Source organism: Nothoprocta perdicaria, unplaced genomic scaffold (genome assembly GCF_003342845.1).
Source record: "Nothoprocta perdicaria isolate Ctin4 unplaced genomic scaffold, notPer1 scaffold_0, whole genome shotgun sequence".
NCBI classification, from domain to species: Eukaryota; Metazoa; Chordata; class Aves; order Tinamiformes; family Tinamidae; genus Nothoprocta; species Nothoprocta perdicaria.
In genome coordinates this window covers 16782883-16802066 of record NW_020454092.1, presented here as the reverse complement: position 1 = coordinate 16802066, position 19184 = coordinate 16782883, and the positions used below count along the sequence as shown (strand labels likewise).

General features: G+C 37.7%; 1 protein-coding gene across 1 annotated transcript in view; it reads left to right on the top strand.

Annotated features, from left to right (window-relative positions):
- Positions 1-18398, top strand: part of FAF1 (Fas associated factor 1) — a 129907-nt gene extending 111509 nt beyond the window's left edge. The window contains exons 18-19 of the mRNA XM_026053884.1: positions 2772-2987; positions 16097-18398. Coding sequence (XP_025909669.1) covers positions 2772-2987; positions 16097-16180 — 300 coding nt within the window. The 3' untranslated portion in view covers positions 16181-18398. The remainder of the gene's footprint in view (positions 1-2771; positions 2988-16096) is intronic.
- Positions 18399-19184: the final 786 nt, after the last annotated feature.

Here is a 19184-nt window from a genome sequence, read left to right as displayed (position 1 = left end):
GCCAATTTGTAGCCAAGCGTTAGATAGGTGTCCTAACAGAAGACCCAAAAAATTAGCTCTGTAGATGATAGAATCTTTCAGACTCAGATATGTGACTTCAAGATACACTTGACATTTCAGTCTTCTGTACTTGGCTGATGTTTGAAAAAACTGCGTTACACAACTGCAAATTGGTTACCAACATGTACTTTATTTCCTGGGATAAATATAATAAAGAATATAAGCAATACATCTGCATGTATATTTGACTAAGATATTTCCATGAAAGAGCATAATGGTGTCAGCATCCTAGAAACTTTTAAGCAATGCTGCATGGTAAGTGCTTAAATCAGTCAAAACTGTAGCTAGTATTCAGGGTTTAGAAAAGAGGCAGTCTACTTTTTCCTTTAGTGTTTGGCCATTTTTTTTTAGCTTCTGTTGTTACTATAAGCCAAAAAAATGGAAGCTAAAAGGCAATTGAAGGAATAATGCACCAAACTGGACTGTAAGAATTGTGTCAAGGATAATGAAAAGATGACAGTTCTGTGAGATTAATACATCCGTAAATCAGTACTCTGGAAGTAACAGGGTTGTTAAGCAATTCATGTTCTGATTTAAGTGATAAGTATGTTTTTATTTCTTAAGTAATTTTGTATGAAGAGAAATAATTCCTTCTCCTTTATTATACCTTCCCCTAAATCTTTTCTAATACCCTTTTGACAGTTGTTTTCTTACACAAAGGCTCCAAAATTAGACCATGTTATCACAATATACCTGAGCTTCCCTGTTTTAAAGTAGGCTGCAGCAATGAAAATAATAGGATCTATTTGCTTAATAGAACAAGGAGGATGTTAACAATAATGTTTGCTAGCACTCCCCATTTTCAAGTATACAAATTACTTTTACTGGATTGTTCTGCAACAATGTTTACTTTCAGAAGTGGCTTTATGTTCAGTTCATGTATTTAAAATCTGTCTGAGAGCTATTCAGATACCGAACATCCTTTTATAAGCAAAACTCAAATTGCTTGTTGAGACTCAAGAGTTATTAATATGATCCATCTCATCATTGTTCTCTAACAGAACATTTATTGTAATTGCCATTTTATGTTGAAGCCTTGGAGAATAGTTACTTTGGGGAGAGAGGCATTCTTTGCACAAAGAAATGAGCTCTAATGAGCTACTGTTGTTTATTTTTCTATAATATAATTGATTGGGTTCAGTAAATAATGTAGCATCTGTTGTTATACTGTGTGGGGAAATGTCAAAACAGAAAGATAGTAAGCAGGTGGTTGAGAATGGAGAGAGAGAAAATTAAAATAGAATCTATTTAAAATATAATCTCATAGTAGATAAGCAAAAATGAACTGAAGTTCTATGTATAAATATTTATCCTGAGATATAATTTATTTAGAGGTTCGTGTGTAAGAAGTAGACTATTTAAAAGGCCTTATAATCTTGCTTCTGCCCATTCCTTGCTCTTTAATGGAATCATCTTTCGGTTTCTGATACTAAATGACCTTATGGAGATTTTCAAAGCCACAAATAGTAACTGTGTACCTTGAGATTTCCTGGAGAATGTAGGTAAATCAGTGCCTTAGTGCCTCTTTATTTTGGAAGATCATCTTTTCATTGTATACCTGGTGAGGAATCCTGCTTCTCATTGCAGCTGTGGAGATGCTCATTGGCTGCGTAAAATCAGGGGGTGCAGCAACAAGACTGCTTTTTAAGTAAGATCTAATTGTTTAAAAATCCTGCATCTTCTCAGGGCCCTCAGATGTCTGTCCATGAGCACTGACAACACTCAAGCTCCCTTAAAAGTTAAGCCAAACTAGTAGATCAATCTAACATTAGGCATCTTTTTCTAAAATATTCTGATCCCTGTATTAGTGTTATAGATTCTCCTGGAGGCGAAGAGCAGGGAATACAGACTTGGCTCCTGCCCTTAAATTTTAAGAAAAGCAGTATAGACAAAGTTGGCACTAAGACTAGCATATACACTTTTGGTCCATAGTTATGCATCTCTCCTAGGATCTGTGGCCTAGTCATTGAGATATTGGCTGACTTGATGCAAGTTGTTGCAGAAAAATGCTCATCTATGCTGAAAATCTTCCTTCAAATAACAATTCCTTTCTCTAAACCATAAAGCTCCCATTTCTGTCTTCCCAGGCTTCCTTCTTTAACTGTTCCTGCTTTTATATGCCCTATCTCACATAACTTCATGATACTTTTAATTATGAACTGTCTTACTAGCAGGGTGAACCGTCTTACTAGCAGTGTTTTAGTTGACCTGTAGTAAAGCTCGTGAGTGTATTTGGTTTTACTAGGTTGTTAAGGGTCTTTGCTGCAAATGGTCAATTACCTTGTGTGACAGGAGGGCAATTTGATAATAAGTGCAGTTCAAGAAATACTTGCACTGGCTTTAATACTTTTCACTGGCTTTAATTTATACCTTTTAAGGAAGCAATTGGCCACCTGACAATTATTCTCTCATTCAATTTTTTTCCAAGGCTTTCTGCCAAATGATTAAATTACTTATCTCCATTGTGCATTAACTGTAGACCTAATAATATGTGTTATACAGAAGGATTTATTTTAATTAGTTATCTGGTGGGCGTCTATTAAGGAATGAATAAAAATGATTCCATCACTGAGCTACAAAGCACAGCTCTGGAGCACTGTGACGCGCCTTGGAAGTTCTAGCAAAAAAATAAACACAAAATTTTTTTTGGCCCCTATCCTTTTCTTCTGTTGTTAACATTGAAAGCTAAAGGGTTCTCTGTCCTTCCTCAGGCTATCAGGCTGTCTCTCGAGCAGTCCCTGCCTCCGGAACCGAAGGAGGAGAGCACCGAGTCGGTGAGCAAGCTGCGCATACGGACACCCAGCGGAGAGTTCTTTGAGCGCCGCTTCCTGGCCAGCAGCAAGCTCCAGGTTGTCTTTGATTTTGTAGCTTCCAAGGGATATCCTTGGGAGGAGTACAAGCTGCTGGGGACCTTTCCTAGGAGAGATGTGAGTAAAAGGACCTTGCATAAATAAATACTGCTACTTCTTGTATCGGCTTGGGTGAGCAGAATGGTTGAGGATGGGTGATAAAGATGGGCTGGAGTGTGTCAGAGTGGTGTTTAACTTTGTGGCTGTGAGCAGGTGAGGCGCTAACCTGCAGCTGCTGTCATGTGCTGCATCCAAAATGCTGCTGCAGAGTCTGTTTCCAGTGACATTTAGAAAGGCTCTTCGTTCAGCAACAAACAGGCTGCGTGTCACATGGAGCGCACGCTGCCGTAAGCGCTGCTGCTGAGCCGGTGTCGCTCAGTTCCTGTTTTGAAGGAAACAGAATCCCTATCAGCAGGCGCTTTCGGTCTGCTAGGGATTAGTGTTTCTGATCTTTCTGGTTTTGCCTTTTGATGCAGTTTTACAGGCAGGAAGGCACAGTGTCAAACAGTAAAAGGTCATGAGCTAGTTAGTACATTCTGGTGAATTAGTCATCATATCATACTAGTAAATAACTGTATATAACTCCTACCTAAATATTCTAATGAAACCTCTTGTGACTGTTTTTAAAATAAAATCAGCCCTGCGCATTGCATACGAAAGCAGACTGGGTTCTGTAGGCTTCCTAGCAGATACTGATGTGCTGTAACTAGGTTTCTTTGAAGATGTGCTTGTGTCACATCTGCTTGATGCCATCTAACTTTCAGTGCTTGCTGAGTTCAATGTTAGTGCAAAGGTACAAGTCAGTGGGGCCAATTGTGCAGGCGTTAAGTGGCGCCTGCATAGGAGGAGAAGGCCCCAGGGCTTGGGCTACAAAGTGAGGCAGCCTGGGGCGGATGAGGTTGCAGCCGCGTGGCCGTGTTGCCTTCAGCACCGCCAGTGACGGGTGCAGCTCTGCATCTCCGGGGGTTCAGTTTGCAGGGGACACGTCTCGGTGATGGGTTAAGCCAACACTGGCCGTTTTTCCACAAAAGAGCTCAAGAAGTGGGCTGCTTTTCCATGTTCTGTCATTGCCTCTGGAGGAAGTTCACTAGGAATTAGACTGCGCTTGGCAGTCCTATTTTGTAACACCTGCTGATTTAACATCTTATTTATACGTTATCTTATGTGCCACAAGTACCTCAAAAGGGGAGGAAAATAATGTCCTTAACAGGCAGATGGCCTTGAGAGCAGATGGGGTTTTTTAAGATTTTTGGCATGACTGTGTGAAAAGTGCTTAGAACTTTTCTTCAACCTTGTCTTGTATCGAGAATCCCCATCAACTAGAGTGTAAAGAGGCCTTTAAGGGATCTCCTTAATTGGTAATTAACTTTACTGCGTAGGCATGTAATAACATTTCCAGTGGAGTAGAAAAGTCATGGAAACTGTGTGTTTCCAGTGTTCCTCATCTTTCAGTTTACTTGAAACAGAAGAAAAGCAATATTTTGCTTCTAAACGGTTTGGTGTGCGTGTGTTTAAATATTCAGAAAGTCATGTCAGACCCTCATCTAGATTTTTTTCTATGCCTTATCACATATGTAATGAAAAAACAATAATTCATAGAATTGCAGAGGTTGGAAGGGACCTCCTGGGATCATCTAGTCCAACCCCTCTGCACACGCAGGGTCCCCTAGAGCACATGGCACAGGATTCTGTCCAAGCAGATTTTGAATATATACTATAAATATATAACTGTAATTCTTTACATTTCTTTTGTACTTCAAAACCTTGCTATTTAGAATGGCTGTCTGCATAATCACTTCATCAACATTATTAATGTTTATTACCTGTAAACTCTCAAACTGATCAGATGCTTTGAATGAGAACAAATGAAAAAAAAAAAAAAAGGAGGGGAAGGAAAGCAAGCCACTGAATTTGAGCCGGACACAATTTCAGTACATTTGTGATGCTGCAGGAGAAAAATATTGAGGCAAAGAAAGAATTTTTCAGGAGGATATAAAGCTGTTGGTCTGTCACATCAGAGGCAAGACCCTGCAGTCTGTCCTCTGTGATTCGGGCCTAATAATGCCGTGTCTGAGGAGCCACATAAATGATTCATGTTGATTGACCCGGTGGCTGTGTAGGAATCTGGTTGCTGGAGCTAAAACAGACCAAAATTAACCCCCAGGGACTTCCCGCTGTGAAAACTGTAGTTGGGATCTGTCATGTTCCGTAGATGCGGAAAGCTGGAAGTGTGCAACTCCATAGACAGCACAATAATAATATTAATAAGAAGAATAAAGTATTGATGAATGGGTTGGAAGCATGGTAGAAGCATATATCTATTACTTTAGCTTTCATGAGAGTACAGCCTCCTAAATCACTGCAAATTGTCAAACCTCTTCTGCTATATGGTTTGTATCATAAGCATCCACTGAAACTGTGAAATAAGAACGATGCCCTTGCAATGCTTGTGCTCCAAATAAGGACAGTGTTTTATAATGCCTTTTTGTACTTAAAAATATATTTAATGCTTTTGAAAAATATGTTTTAAAGGGATCAGAACTGCTTTGCTGAAGTGCTTCTTGCAGTAAGATGAAAGCAGGTCTTCCTGTGTTTAATCATTTTATTTTCTATCCTGATCAGTATTACAATAACAGACAGAGCCCTAAAAGTGTTTCAGATTTGTCAAAAGTGAGAGGCTTGGATTTAATCAGATCAGCATTTTCCTTGTGGTAAACTTACCAGGGAAATTTTCAAGTGCTTTTCACAACACGCTTGTCGAAGCCATCAGTCCTGACGCCCTGATACAGTGTTTTCAAAGTATTTCTACTTCTTTGGTAAATAAAAATTCATTAGTTCTTAGTTCTTAGGTTCCAATTGCTTACACAGATATCCTTAGCTAACTTAAAGTTGGTATCATAACCCTACTGTAAATACAAACTTCTCCACGTGAGTAAATACACAGATTAACCTTTTCTAGGCACTACTTGTAGTTTTTAAAGCAGCAGTGACATTCCAAAGCAGTTAAGCACATGTAGTGACTTGTTATTGGGTCTTTGTCACTGACTCTGATGTGCTTTCTGCTAGCACTGAAATTAGATATTAACCACTTTCTTTCTCAGTGCCATACCCAACACACAACTACGTACCACACCAACAAGAGTATTTCACACTAGCCAACCTGTAACTCCTAGTTTTGAAAGCATGTTTGGCAACAGATATATGTTTTTCTGTGTATTTTAAGTGCACCTGCAAAGGATTGATGGAAATAAAGTTCCATGTAAAGGAACTATAATTCCTTTTTTTTCCCCCCAAGAATCACAAGAATCAACTTCCCCAAGAAGTTATTTTTAACACAAAAAGCTTAGTATATTATCATGCTCATTTGGTATTTCCTCACCCTTTCTTCTATGAGTCCCTTTCTCCAAACAGGCTTCCCAAGCCATAATTTTGGTACCTGTCAGTCTGCCAGTGGCAAAATCTGCCTTCTCCCGGCATCCTGCCGACCTCCGGAATGGCAGATGCCTTCCTTGCTCGATGGAGACCTGCAGAAGTCTTCCTAAAACTCTCTACCAGCTTTTGGACTGGGCATTTGAATACACTTTATGAAGCAACTGAAGTACATTATATCCAGTTGAAGCTATAGGGGCAAAATTTCCAGCTTGGGATTTGGCTCCAGGGATTAACAATGTGCTCGTGAGAGTTTTGTGGTATCTGTGACAAGTGAGGTCCTGGCACCCTCTCGTATGCAAGACGATATTTCCAACACACAAAGTGTTGAGGGAGCTTTTTATTTTCTGAATTCTTTCTGAAAAGTCAGAACTACCACCTCCCATTTATTTCTCCTTGAAGGTAAAATATAAGCTATGTATTTGAGAGCCTGTCCTTTGCAGACACTGTACTAGAGACTTAAGCTCTTTATTTACTGTATCTGGAAGCCTTAGTAAGCCAGGACTTCTACACTATTTCACATTTTATTTTTCTGAGCCACAGCTTAGGATCAGGTGGCAGTTAAGTCACTTAAGGTTATTTAAATGCATCTAAAATGTTGCTTAATAATTCAGAACCAGTTTGCTCTGTTTAGAGTATTAAGATTTTTAAAACCCTTTTAATTAACCAATTCCAACAGCAGTTTAAATAAACAGAAACAAAAATCTGCCTCCCTTGAAGGGGTAGAAAATAAATTCAACTCAAATTGCATGTCAATTTAAATTAGATGTGATCAGGATTTCAGCAGATGTAGGGTCAGATCATTCTTAATATTACATGGGAGTAGAGAGTAAGATAACGCGAATGGGAGCGTTCATTGCTGCGCTCCGGCAGGCGTAATCCCCTCTGCTCACAGTGCTGAGAACAACACCACACAATAATAAACTTAGGGCTGCAGCGCTCAGCCCATGGTCACCTGAAGACATAAGTGTATCCTCCTGCAGATAACGCCCTGGTCACGAGCCCCGCATTGCTATGCCGGGTAATTTGGTGAATTTGGATAACTCAATTGTAGAAAGCTGCCTTTGTAAGAGTTATTCTGCCCTCCCCTCCAGTGCCAACTAATTCCTTCAGATAATCTAGTTTTAAACTCATTAGATAGTGTTTAAACTCATTAAGTAGTACATGAAAGAGATATATGTTTAGGAGCATCTCTAGCTTTTAGCATCCTTTTTCCCTAATTATCATGTTGATGGAAAGATGGAAAAAAATATTATGATGAGGAAAGATTCATGTAGTATCGTGGTTATGCCCAATAACACATCTAGTAATGAGTTGTTCAAATAAAGCTGTGAAGTAGCTTTCAATGTCAAGTCAAAGAAAGAATACACATCCAATGACAAAGCAGGATTTCAGCAGATTACAATATTTTTCTGATATTTTCAGAAACTTGAAGAATGTTTTTGTAAATTCAGATAAAATGGGACATGTGATCCATGTAGTCTTTACAGTAATTCTGATTACTCATACTTTCATTTCCTACTGCATAAAATAGTACAGATCTTTTAAAGTCCATGTAGTTTAGAATCTTTCAGGGGAGCGTATCTGATGGTGGCACCTACTTATCATCCGTGATGTAGTTTATGAAAGGCCACAGCCATCTACAAAGGTAGAAGTCTCTTGTCAGTTGAAGCTGTCATTAAGCCAATGCTACCTGTCCTTGTCTGTCTTTCCAGATTACACTCTTTTATTTATTCAAGCAGTTATGTTTATTTAAGGCACTGAGAAGTTGTCTGAGCAAGCTGGCCGCACCAGACTAGCATATTCCCATGCCTCTTTTAAATGTGTGATTTTGTTGATTGTTCTTCTTGTAACTGTACTTGTTGTAACTGTAGAACAGTTGAATTAATCTTGAAATCAAGAGGACTAGATCTCACAGAGTTGCAATGAGGACCCGGAAGCAATTGCAATCCTTAAGTTTCATTCCTTTAAACAATTTAGTTGCTCACGAAGAATAGGATCACAGTCTTCCAATAAGAACCTGTAAAAGCAGTCTGTGATATTCCTGCCCCAGGGAAGTCAAAGGCAGAACTTTTAGGAAAAAAAAATTTGAAAATTATCAGAGAGTAGATTTTGCTTCTTGACTTCTAATTCCCTTTTTGTGGAAATATAATTTTCATATATGTAGTTAAAAATATATGCATAAGTAAATATAACAGAAAGATTACTCATATTTTTTTCTGAGGATTTACCAGACCCTTTCATGCCTGGTGTCTTGGTATAAGTTACTATGTTATGTGACCACAGAGATGAAAACTCTTCATGTATCAAGTCACTGAAGGGAGATTGAAGAATTTTTTCCTCGCCTCATAGAAGTAAACTTATTTTTTTTAAGTAATAAGATTTCACTCTGCAGGTCAATATAATGTTCTGATTGAGTGTCACGACAGCTCCATTTGAATACAAAGAAAGTGTAAAGCCTTTCAGGCACCAGATGAGCTATTTCCTTGGACGCGCTGCAGAGCGCTCGGCAGAGCCCTGCATGCCCCGTGCGCTCCGTGGTGTCGCAGCTGAGTCAGCCTCGTTAGTTAACCAAGTGACTAATGCCAGACCCATGATTAACAAATTCCACCCAAGCGCATCTCTCTGACTGAAAGAAAATGTCCTTTTACTCATCAGTGCCCGTTTCATAACGCCTTCGTTTCAGGGGTGGAACAGGGCTCGTCACAGGAACGTGCCTCAGTTACCCGTGTGTCTTTGTTGCTGGGTGCTGTATTATCCAGCCTAACTGGCCATAGGGCATTTCATGCTTTTTCATTTCCCCCAGAGTTCATGCTTAATGTCATTTTTCCCCTTGTAAGAAGAAAACATGATGATAAAATACCTATAAAGTAAGCCTTGTGATAATATGTACCAAGAATGCTGTGCCTGGTAACCAGAAAATGTAATGATCTCCTGCTGGTTTGGTAATTGCCTAAGTAACCGCATCAGACTAAATGACTAAAGTAGTCTTAGGCGGGCTTTTTATTCTATCTACCTGTCTACCAGTCAGTGTTAAACTGCAGATATCATAGTGGTATCTGCACATCTTAATCCTCTGAATTTGTGACAAAAGTCCTTCTGGATTGTTTTTCTGTGCAGTTATAATGAAGGGCACATAAATGCAGTCACGGATCAGGCTCCTGTGAGTAACTGCGTTCATATCCATTCCTCTTTGGCACAGACATATGCATGCAAACCAGTTCTTGCACTGCCTTTGAGACACTGTATATATTTATACATGTCCTCAAATTTCCAGAAGATGCAGCTGTGTTGCTTCCTTCCAGCTCCTCCTCGAGATCCAGGGTAAAAGCTAGAGTTGTTCTAGGGTCAGGATCTTCTCATTAGCTATAAGAATAATTGTTAATTCAGAAATACTTTGGTATAAACTTAATGGCAGCAATGCCCAGAGGTAATGGACTTTTTTGCTCCTCGGCACAGCAAAGGCACTTCAAATACAAGTGCTCTCATCTGTCAGTTTTAAATCTTTTCTCTGCTCATGAAGAAAACTGCAAGTACCAGGAAGGAGCAGGTGATGGGGCTCCTCTGCCTGCATGACTGCTGTTAGAAAAAGCCCAGTGCCACTATCACAGTAGCATTCCTTAAAAATCCTGTTTTGCCAAGAAATCCCAGAAAACTCACTAAGTAAATTACTGATTAGAGATTTTAGATGAAAAGGAGGAGGTGTGCGGGACACAGAACCTGAAGAGAGCTTTACAAGATCTTCCCTGCAAAATGATCCCTTACCTCAAAACCTGGGTATGAGGAGCAGCTGCTCTACAGTCTTGTAGGAGAAGCACAGAATATCTGTGGATTTAGGGTGGGTTGAAAGCAGGGTCTGATAACTAAAGATTTCTGCCCTTCGGGGCTATGAAGAAGCACGCTCAAAAATGCGGGCTTGGAAAACACCCACGAGTGGAGTTGCTGTGGGCAGCATTTCCGAGCCTCTTCCATGGCAAGGGAGACGGACCCTATTTATGAGCTTGCTATAGTCCTGAGCATCAGCTCTGGAATATTACGGGATCAGCGTAAAAATGTGAAATTATTTCAAAAGATAGTTATCATCTGGAATTTTATTTATTTATAGTACAAGAAACAAATATTTTTGTAATTTTTCTTTCCCACAAGCAATTTTTTTTCTTCCCAATTAGATTTTGAAAATTTCCAGTAAACTCCTGAATCCACAATATTGTGCTTAAAAATATGAAATTATCAAGGCCTCACTGTAGAAACAGATACAGTGCATTTGGGCTTCTTCTTAAATATACAGTATTTTATGACTGCTGTGTCATTATGCTTAATATTTCACAATGCAGAGAATACAGTTGCTATATTTTCTTAATTTATTGCCAAAAAAGCATAAATAATACAAATCATTTGTATATGCCTTGACTGACAGAAGCTTCTGCTGCAAATTCTGTTGAAATAAATAGTAGTACAAATAATAAAAATAGTAGTATAATATTATGCTATAAAAATACTATTTTAGATAGTATAATACAGTCATATAAATTAGAACAAGTCATTGAGAGCTTTCACTACATGAAATGGTGCTGATATCTAAGGTAACTATATGACTTGTAAAAAAAGAGCAGGGAACATGCTTGGAGTAAGGGAATACCACAGTTTTCTGTTGTATCAGTATCTATTTTCTTATTAAATATATTTTTGAATGGAAAGGGCTGTATCTAAAAGATTGTTTTGAAAGAACAGCTTGAATTCAAAAAAATTCAAGGGTTCGACATGTCTGGCTTAAAGCTCTGGATTGAGAATGAGACTAGAAGTCTTTTGCTATGACATATTTTTCCTTATTTGCAAAGGCTCTCTTCAATTCAGATGTAAATTACGTCCAAGTTTATTCAACTAAACCAGATCTAATTGCATGCATTTCTATAAAGTAAACCTACTTTTGTTTGTTACTACAGTTGAACATATTATCCGTATGACTCATAGATATTTCGATACCTAGAAGGGATTCACTGTATTTGTGTTTCATTCTGAAAATATATTTTTTTAAACAGATCTGGTCCTTTACCAGGTGTGCCTTTAAGTAATTCCCATTGCATTTGTTCTTCAGGGGGATTAGAAAAGAGAGTAAAAGAACCTTTTGTCTGTTGGATTCATTCAATGTATTCATGCGTGTGTAAGGGCTATAGAGGCTGCGCTGCCCAAGAATCAGATCCTTGTCCTAGGGTGTAGAGAAAGGTGAAGGGTGTGATATTTACTGCTTGTATAAGTGTCATAATAATTGTGTATTTGATTCTTTATTTTTAAATGACCTTCCTGGGCATTAAGCCATTTTTTTTTGTCTTTATCTTTTCCCTACAGAGGGAGGGTAAGGAGCCACACCTTTGAAATGGTGAAAAAAGTACAGCTGCTCAGAAGGTGAATGTGGAGTAGAACAGACAGGTCGAGGGGGAGGACAGAAATAATAATAAAAAACATTTTAGAAGGAAAAAGATTTTGCTACAAAATTGCCTTAAAATGTAGTTTTAAGTAGTATTAATTGTCGTCTTAATTGGTCATTAAGGGTTTTCCCCAGTTATTCAGATGAAGTGCAAATAGCTACTACATTCTTACAGGATAACTGTGGAAGTTAACACTACTGTACCACTGTCCTTTGTTTTTGCTCAGTCTAAAGTAATTCAAACAACAAAGTGCTACAAAAGTGCTTTAAACCAACTGGCTATTACTGAATTGAATTAATTACCATAGAATTAATTAAAATAGTACCCATTGAAATAATATATTTCCTCTGCATCAAATCAGCAGGTGATATAAGGAAGCTGCTTAAATGAACATCAGATAAATGTCTTAGCTCCTGAGCACCAAAACTTGAGGTAAACCTGTTGCCCTGGCTGGAAGATTAGCCCTGTTTTGCCAGCTGGAATGTATTTCAACAAAAGTGAAACATTTCATGGTGCAGTGTCAGGTTCTTGCACTGATGGAAATAAGGAAAATGAGGCTACCAGTTAGGTCCCTCCCTGGTCGCGTTGCTGGAAAGAGTCTTCCCTGGAGAGAGAAGACTTAGCGTTTGCACTGGAAGTTATTTGTCCAAAAAGCAGAGCTCCTGAGACACCGTCTGCTTTGGTTTGGGGAGAATCCTCCATGCGCTCGCAAGTTCATCTGCAGAATTCTGAGAATCAAATCTTTGCAGTATTACTGTCGTTTAAGTTATATATTCTTAACATCTGAATGCTGGGTCCTTCTGCCTGTCACCTCCTGCACTGTGTGTACGTGCAGTAGTTTACTTCTTTTTTTAAGGAGTTTTATTGTATGTTTTGTTATAAGATAAAGCACTTAGCTTAGCAAAGCCACATTAAAAACACATTTACCTGATCTGCTGCCATCACCATGCAACATGTGAGTGGGCGCTAGGAACGCGTGCGGGTGACTGGTGGAAAGCCAGATATTGTGGACCTGAAAATACAGAGACACACAGGGCTTTAGGCATTTGTTTAGGCCTTTCACAAATGCTGAATGTTTAATCTGGTGAATTTTCCAACCATAACTGAGCAAGCATGGATTTAATGACATGGGTACCTCAATAATCTCACAGAGTTCAACGGGATCAAATCAGATAAAATGCTTGCATAAATGATCTTCTGCATAATTGCCAGTAATGCACAAGAAATGTTTAAATAATAATAAAAGTACACTTCACTGTGGATAATTTAGCCTATATGTTGTGCAGGGCTCTTTTAGACAAGAGCACCTGCAGTCACATTGAAGAAAAGGCACTGTCAGCCTTCACAGTCTTCAAGAAATGATCTTAATGCTAATGAAGCAAGATACACATTTTTAAAATATAAAGATCATTTAATTCTTTGCAACTACATTGTGAAATAATCTACCTAAATTTATTCAAGTACATAAAAATCATTAAAATGGTATCTTGAACACACCTTTGCTGGTTACAGCTTTTACAGGATCCTTTGATCTCTGTTATATATAATTCCTTATTTTCTATTTCTGTTAAAAAATACTGCAAGCTACAAAGCATCTTAGGTCTTATATTTTATATATTTACAAGAGAAACCATTTCTTTAGGAGGAGGTGCGTTCGCTAATAAGGCTTCTATTCTTCGTGGTAAACAACATATTTACAAACCACAAATAACAAAGTAGAAGCTGCAGAAGGGTTATGGTGTGATAATTAAGTACAATGGCGACCCATATGAACAGAAAATGCCAAGGAGCTAAAACAAAGCAACAACAGCTTTGTTTGTTGACAGATGTAGGAGCCATATTGTTAGTTAATTGGGTAATGGTGTAAACATTTGCAAACTCTGCTGTCCCTCAGTGAATTAAGCAGCACGCTGAAATGATGGGAAAAGCTGCGCGCTGCTTTGGCTGCAGGTACTCACCAGTGCTTTTAACACGTTTCTGAGGATAAAGATATTGAGAAAAGGGCAGTGTTTGATATTATCTAAGGTACTTGAAGGATATGTAGCATGAATTACAGTCAAGTGAATAGTAGATTTCAATATGGTTACAGTCTAGAACTAGGCTTGCTTTTCATATATATATATATATATATACACACTTGTGTGTGTATATTTGAAATGGAGAAAAGCCTTGTTCTTCTGTACCTTTTCTTGCAAGAAGAGGCTGCAGGATTTGAAACCTGATTTTGGCTTTGAGCAGAGGAGAACTGCGTCTTGCAGGTGCACAGGAGCTCGGGCTGTGAATGGCAGAGATGCCTCTTTAGCCCCTTTCTGTGCCTAAGTGCAATGGACTGTAGCAGAATACTAAAACATTAAAAAATGCAACAAGATACTTAATTAGCGTACTTCAGTAATCACAAACTTAAATGCACTACTTTGGCTGTTTTTTACATAACAGATTTGCTTTCTATGATAATAACCTTTCAATAATTTAAGGAGCATCTGTGCGGGAATGCATAATTGGAGTGTAGGTAATAGGAATCTAAAATTGAGTCTGGTATTTTTTACAAATTGTTTTTCTCCTCAGCCATTTAGCAGTAACTCACCGTGGTGTATGATGCATATATATGCCTTCAGGAATCAAAATGACACATCTGTTATTTGTTAAAAAAAAAAAAAAAAAAAATCTGTTGCATTCAAATAGGTGAATTTATTGATTCCAATGGACTTAGGAAGTGATAAGCTCTTCATATTTGTTTAAATAATGAATTACCTGTAATTATCCAATAAAACAATGGAAATGCAATTAATTATGGCTACCTTTTTTTTTAAGCTTGCATGATTTACTTGGGAAAAGGAAGCAGTACGGGTCTGTTATTTAAAACTGGCAAGAGGATTGGGAAATTATGCTTTAAAAAATAACATTTGTTATATAAACTCATAGTACTTGGTGTACTTTATACTACCCATTATTTTTCCCCAAAAAAAGTTTTTAAAAAGCAGTGGCATGATGATGTCATGGATAAAGCAAATTTATCTCTAATAAAAGCTTTATCATACAGATGTACATTTACATTTACAGCATAAAGCTACTAAAGTCATAGCCACAAGAAAATTTCCTATGATTAATGTGTTCACATAGCAAAAGAAATTCAAGCAAAATAAAAAAAATGGAAATATTTCAGAAGGTGGTAAGATGAAAATCAATATTTTTCAACATCTGTATGCGAAGCTTTGTAGTAGTTGAAGGAAAGTAAGACTCTGCTTCATTATTTTCTCTATATAAGTAATTATGTTAGGTAATATTTAGTGGTAAATTTGACTTTAATAGTAGATACCCTCTAGGCAGCAGCCCAGCTTCTAAACAGAATCAACCCAAAAGTTCCTTGCTGACCATAGACTGGGGATTGCTCACGTGCCCTAAGTGGAAGGCAGCAGTAGTTGAGGATGCGGAGCATCCAACTGCTGAAGGATTTTGGTAATCCCGGAGCAGAAAGTGCCCATGCCTTTTCCAAATGTGTTTAATTCTCGCTGGGGTTCTGCTACAAGGCCACATGCATGGACAGCTGCCTAAACACCTGTACAGATCTGAGCAGAAATGGAGTGAATATTCACACCATACAAAATTACACATGTACAGCAATATATATATATATAGAGAGAGAGAGAGAGAGAGAGAGAGAGAGAGAGAGAGAGAGAGATAATCTCTCTCTAGATGATCTCCAAATGGTGATGTAGAAGGATGATATATATATATAGAGAGAGAGAGGATCTAGAGATTTAGATCATCTATAGATGATCTATGCATAATACATAAGGTGATGTCTCACTGGACATCTCCACATACCAGTTCTACTCATTAGTGTGATAGAAAGATAACCCAGGAAATAAAAATGTGCAGTTTTGTGCTATCCTGGGCCTCCTTTAGATGACCTATAATGGACTATGCCACTTGCACCGCCAGTTTGGTGGAAATTTTAGGCTACTTGTGGGGCTGGTTTTATTATTCATCTTGACTCCTGTGTTGCTGTATCTCTTTCCAAATGATCTAAACTTTGACAAAACAGATATATTCACACTTTATGTGAGAAAAATGACCTTTTTCTTGGAATTAATGTAATGGACATAACAGAATGTATTTAAAATGGACATAACAGAATGTATTTAAAAATACAATATGCAAAATAAGAGGGGGAGAGAGATCTAATTAATCATCTGTATACTAATATGAATGCTCCAAATTTAAAGTATTGCTACTGTGAGATACTGAAAATATCTCCACGGTGCAAATTTGTGTTCTGAAAATGCACAGCTCAAACAGAGTCTACATGTCTTTTTGTTTTTCTGTTTGCAGGTGACCCAGCTGGATCCAAATAAATCATTACTGGAGGTAAAACTGTATCCTCAAGAAACCCTTTTCCTAGAGGCAAAAGAATAGATGAAACAAGATTGTAGGACTAATCACCTTTGACAAACCAGAGGCACGGGACTGGGAGGAAGGCTTCTTTCAAAACCACCTTGTACTTTCATCTAACTCAATCCAGTGTCCTGGATTGGCCTCTTGCAAGAATCCTGAAAAACGGAAAAAAAACCCATAGCTACGTAAAGTTTCACATACATGAGTATATGTTTCCAACCTCGTTCAAATGAGCAGAGGAAAAAAATCTGCTATGAACACTGAACATTATGACTCTGTTGCTCACTTATCATCCAGCTTTTGTTATAATTAATGCACTGTTAAAATGTGAGTGATTGTTAAGTAGAATTTTTACTCCTCAAATGCCCCCTTTTTCACCAAGAAATCTTGGACATTTCTGCCTGTACTTTTGACACTAGGATGCTGTATATTTGATATCTCGCTGAGCCAGTGCTCTCATATATGCATTTTATTTCTGTGCTTGAATTTCTACTCACCTAATTTAAAAAGGCAGAGAAAAAAAAAACAAACAAAAAAATGGGACATTCTCAGCCATGGAAATTTAACAGTATTATAGTAGAAAGCATATAATTTTTGTTAGTACTTTCTGACTTCTTTGATAAGATGTAAGGTTTTGTTTGAAGAATATAGTTTGACATATATGCGAGATATTTATTTACTGGTTCTGCTTTGGGTCTCAGTTCTGATTCAGTTTAGGAAGTATTTTCCATTACATTGCAGTGTGTGAAACTGCTTATTGCATGATGTGAATATTTAAATAACCTTACAAATGGCCAGTACCGGAAACCTGGTATCTTGCCAATACTTCAGGAATCAGCTGATATTGAATATCAGCTGTTAAAAACCTTTCAAACACCAGATACAAAAGTTCTTTATTTCTCATTGTGGAAGAAATGGCTGTTCCCATTTTAGCATTTCTTCCTTCATTGTGGCACTTGTTTGTATCCTATTACTCTGCTGTTTTAAAGCACCTTGTTTGTTCCATCAAACAATGAGCATCTGAAGAGATGGTGTAATAAGAAATCTGCCTTATTATTGCATACTTTGGACATTTTACAATAGATTACTGATCCCGTCTCAAATTAAAGAAATCCTAGTTCTGTTGTCTGAAATGTATGCACCAATGACATGCTATCTGATGTGGAAAAATCTGGTACTTCGAGTAGCTTAATGATAGAATGAGCATACTGAATCGAAGACCATAAAGCCCACTTGATGCCAAGCCTGCATCAAAGCAAGTTTGGGGGTTTTGTTTTTGTTATTTTATTTTTTAATCTCGAGGCTTGCTGTATCGTGCACAGCAGCACTACAGAATCGTCATCTGCTGATCAAACTTTTCTTTGTAAAGCCTGGCACGTTGTTTTCCACATATGTTTCTATGTAATTCATAGTGTTTATTGTAGCAAAATTCGCATTTGAAAATTTTGTACTAAGCAAAAACCAATTGCACACAACTTTTAGTCTTTTTTTTTTCCCCTCAGAAGGACATTGATATAAAATTAAATGTATGCCTATGATTAGGGTGTTAGTGAAACAGATATATTGTTACCTTTACCAAAAAAAAAAAAAAGCAAATTTCTGAGGGGGGAAAGCCTTATTCTACCTTTTGTAATTCTGTAATTAGTGAATGCTACATCAAACACTTTTAGAAGTGGTGTATCTATGATAAACAAAAGGTTTTGAAGTGTAAACAAATCCTAATCATTTGAAGTTCACAAATAAAAGAATTAATAGCCAATAGGAAGGTAAATGTACGTGTAATGGAAAGCTGAATGCAGATACTTCGTTCTCAACTTTTGTATTCCTACAGAATAAATCCACTGTTTGTTAAATCAGAAATGAACATAGGCTGCAAACTGGGGTGACACTGGTTCTACAAGCAATCACAGTAACACATACAGCAGGATTTGAAAGTGATACGTAACCTTTTTTTCCTTTTTCCAGATTAGCTCTTCCTTTTAAGCTGGCTATTGAGGAAATGAGTTGCTGAATTATTGCTACACATGGCAAAGCGACCTTTCAGCTAACTTTTTTTTTTATATATTTAATCTGTTCTGTTTAACTTTTGTTTGATCTCATCAGGCTGTTTTCTCTTCTGTATTTTGACTATATATTCTTTACTTTGATACTAGTTTCATAAAGTTATTAAATGTGGCTTGAATATTTGTTGAACCTGTTGAAGTCAGTGCTCCCAGGATTTGTTAGACCTTTTTTTTTTTATTTCCCTAACCTCTGTGTTTGTTTCTTTTCCCCATTTTTGTTCATATCGCAAAATATGCTGTCAATATCAAAATGTTCTGGTGATAGTTAACTGGAAGTGTTCGAAGTGGTGGAACTACTGCCCTCTGATATAAAGATACCAAGATCAGCATATAATGATCTTTCTGCCACAACCTAAGTGTATCGCTCTATTTAAATAAAAATATTCATGACTCTGGTCCTTAAATACCTCGGGCCTGATTTCAAGCTCTAGACTCACCTTTAGGTACCCAGTGCAAACCAGTCTCTGGGTAAGAATATTAATATTCTGGGCCATGGTTTTTGCTATCCAAAACCAACAGGTTTTGGATCAGGAGCACAGGATCATACTCACCTCGTGCTCTGCTGAAATGACTAATCTTCTAGCCATTATACAGACTTTCTTATTTAATATTACTGTAAAACTATGGCAATGTTCCTACAGAGCATATCCATGATTCTACATTTTTCCCTTCAGGTTCCTCATATTAATGGCTTATCATTAATGTGGTTAATGCACTAGTATGAAATCTTAAGGAATTACTGTTAATGAATGGAGTCCCGTATGCTAATATTGCCTCTCGTTACTGCCCTTCAGAACATTATGGTGAAGGTTGGACTGCAGCTCTCCAAGCAGGTTCCTGCCTATGGAAACGAGTGTTCAAAATCAGTCCTAGAGAATATGCAAAACACAAGTGTTTGCTCTGGGTTCTCAGCATAGGTGCTCTTAAATTTAGTGAGACTGCTTAGGGTGCCTTTAATGAAG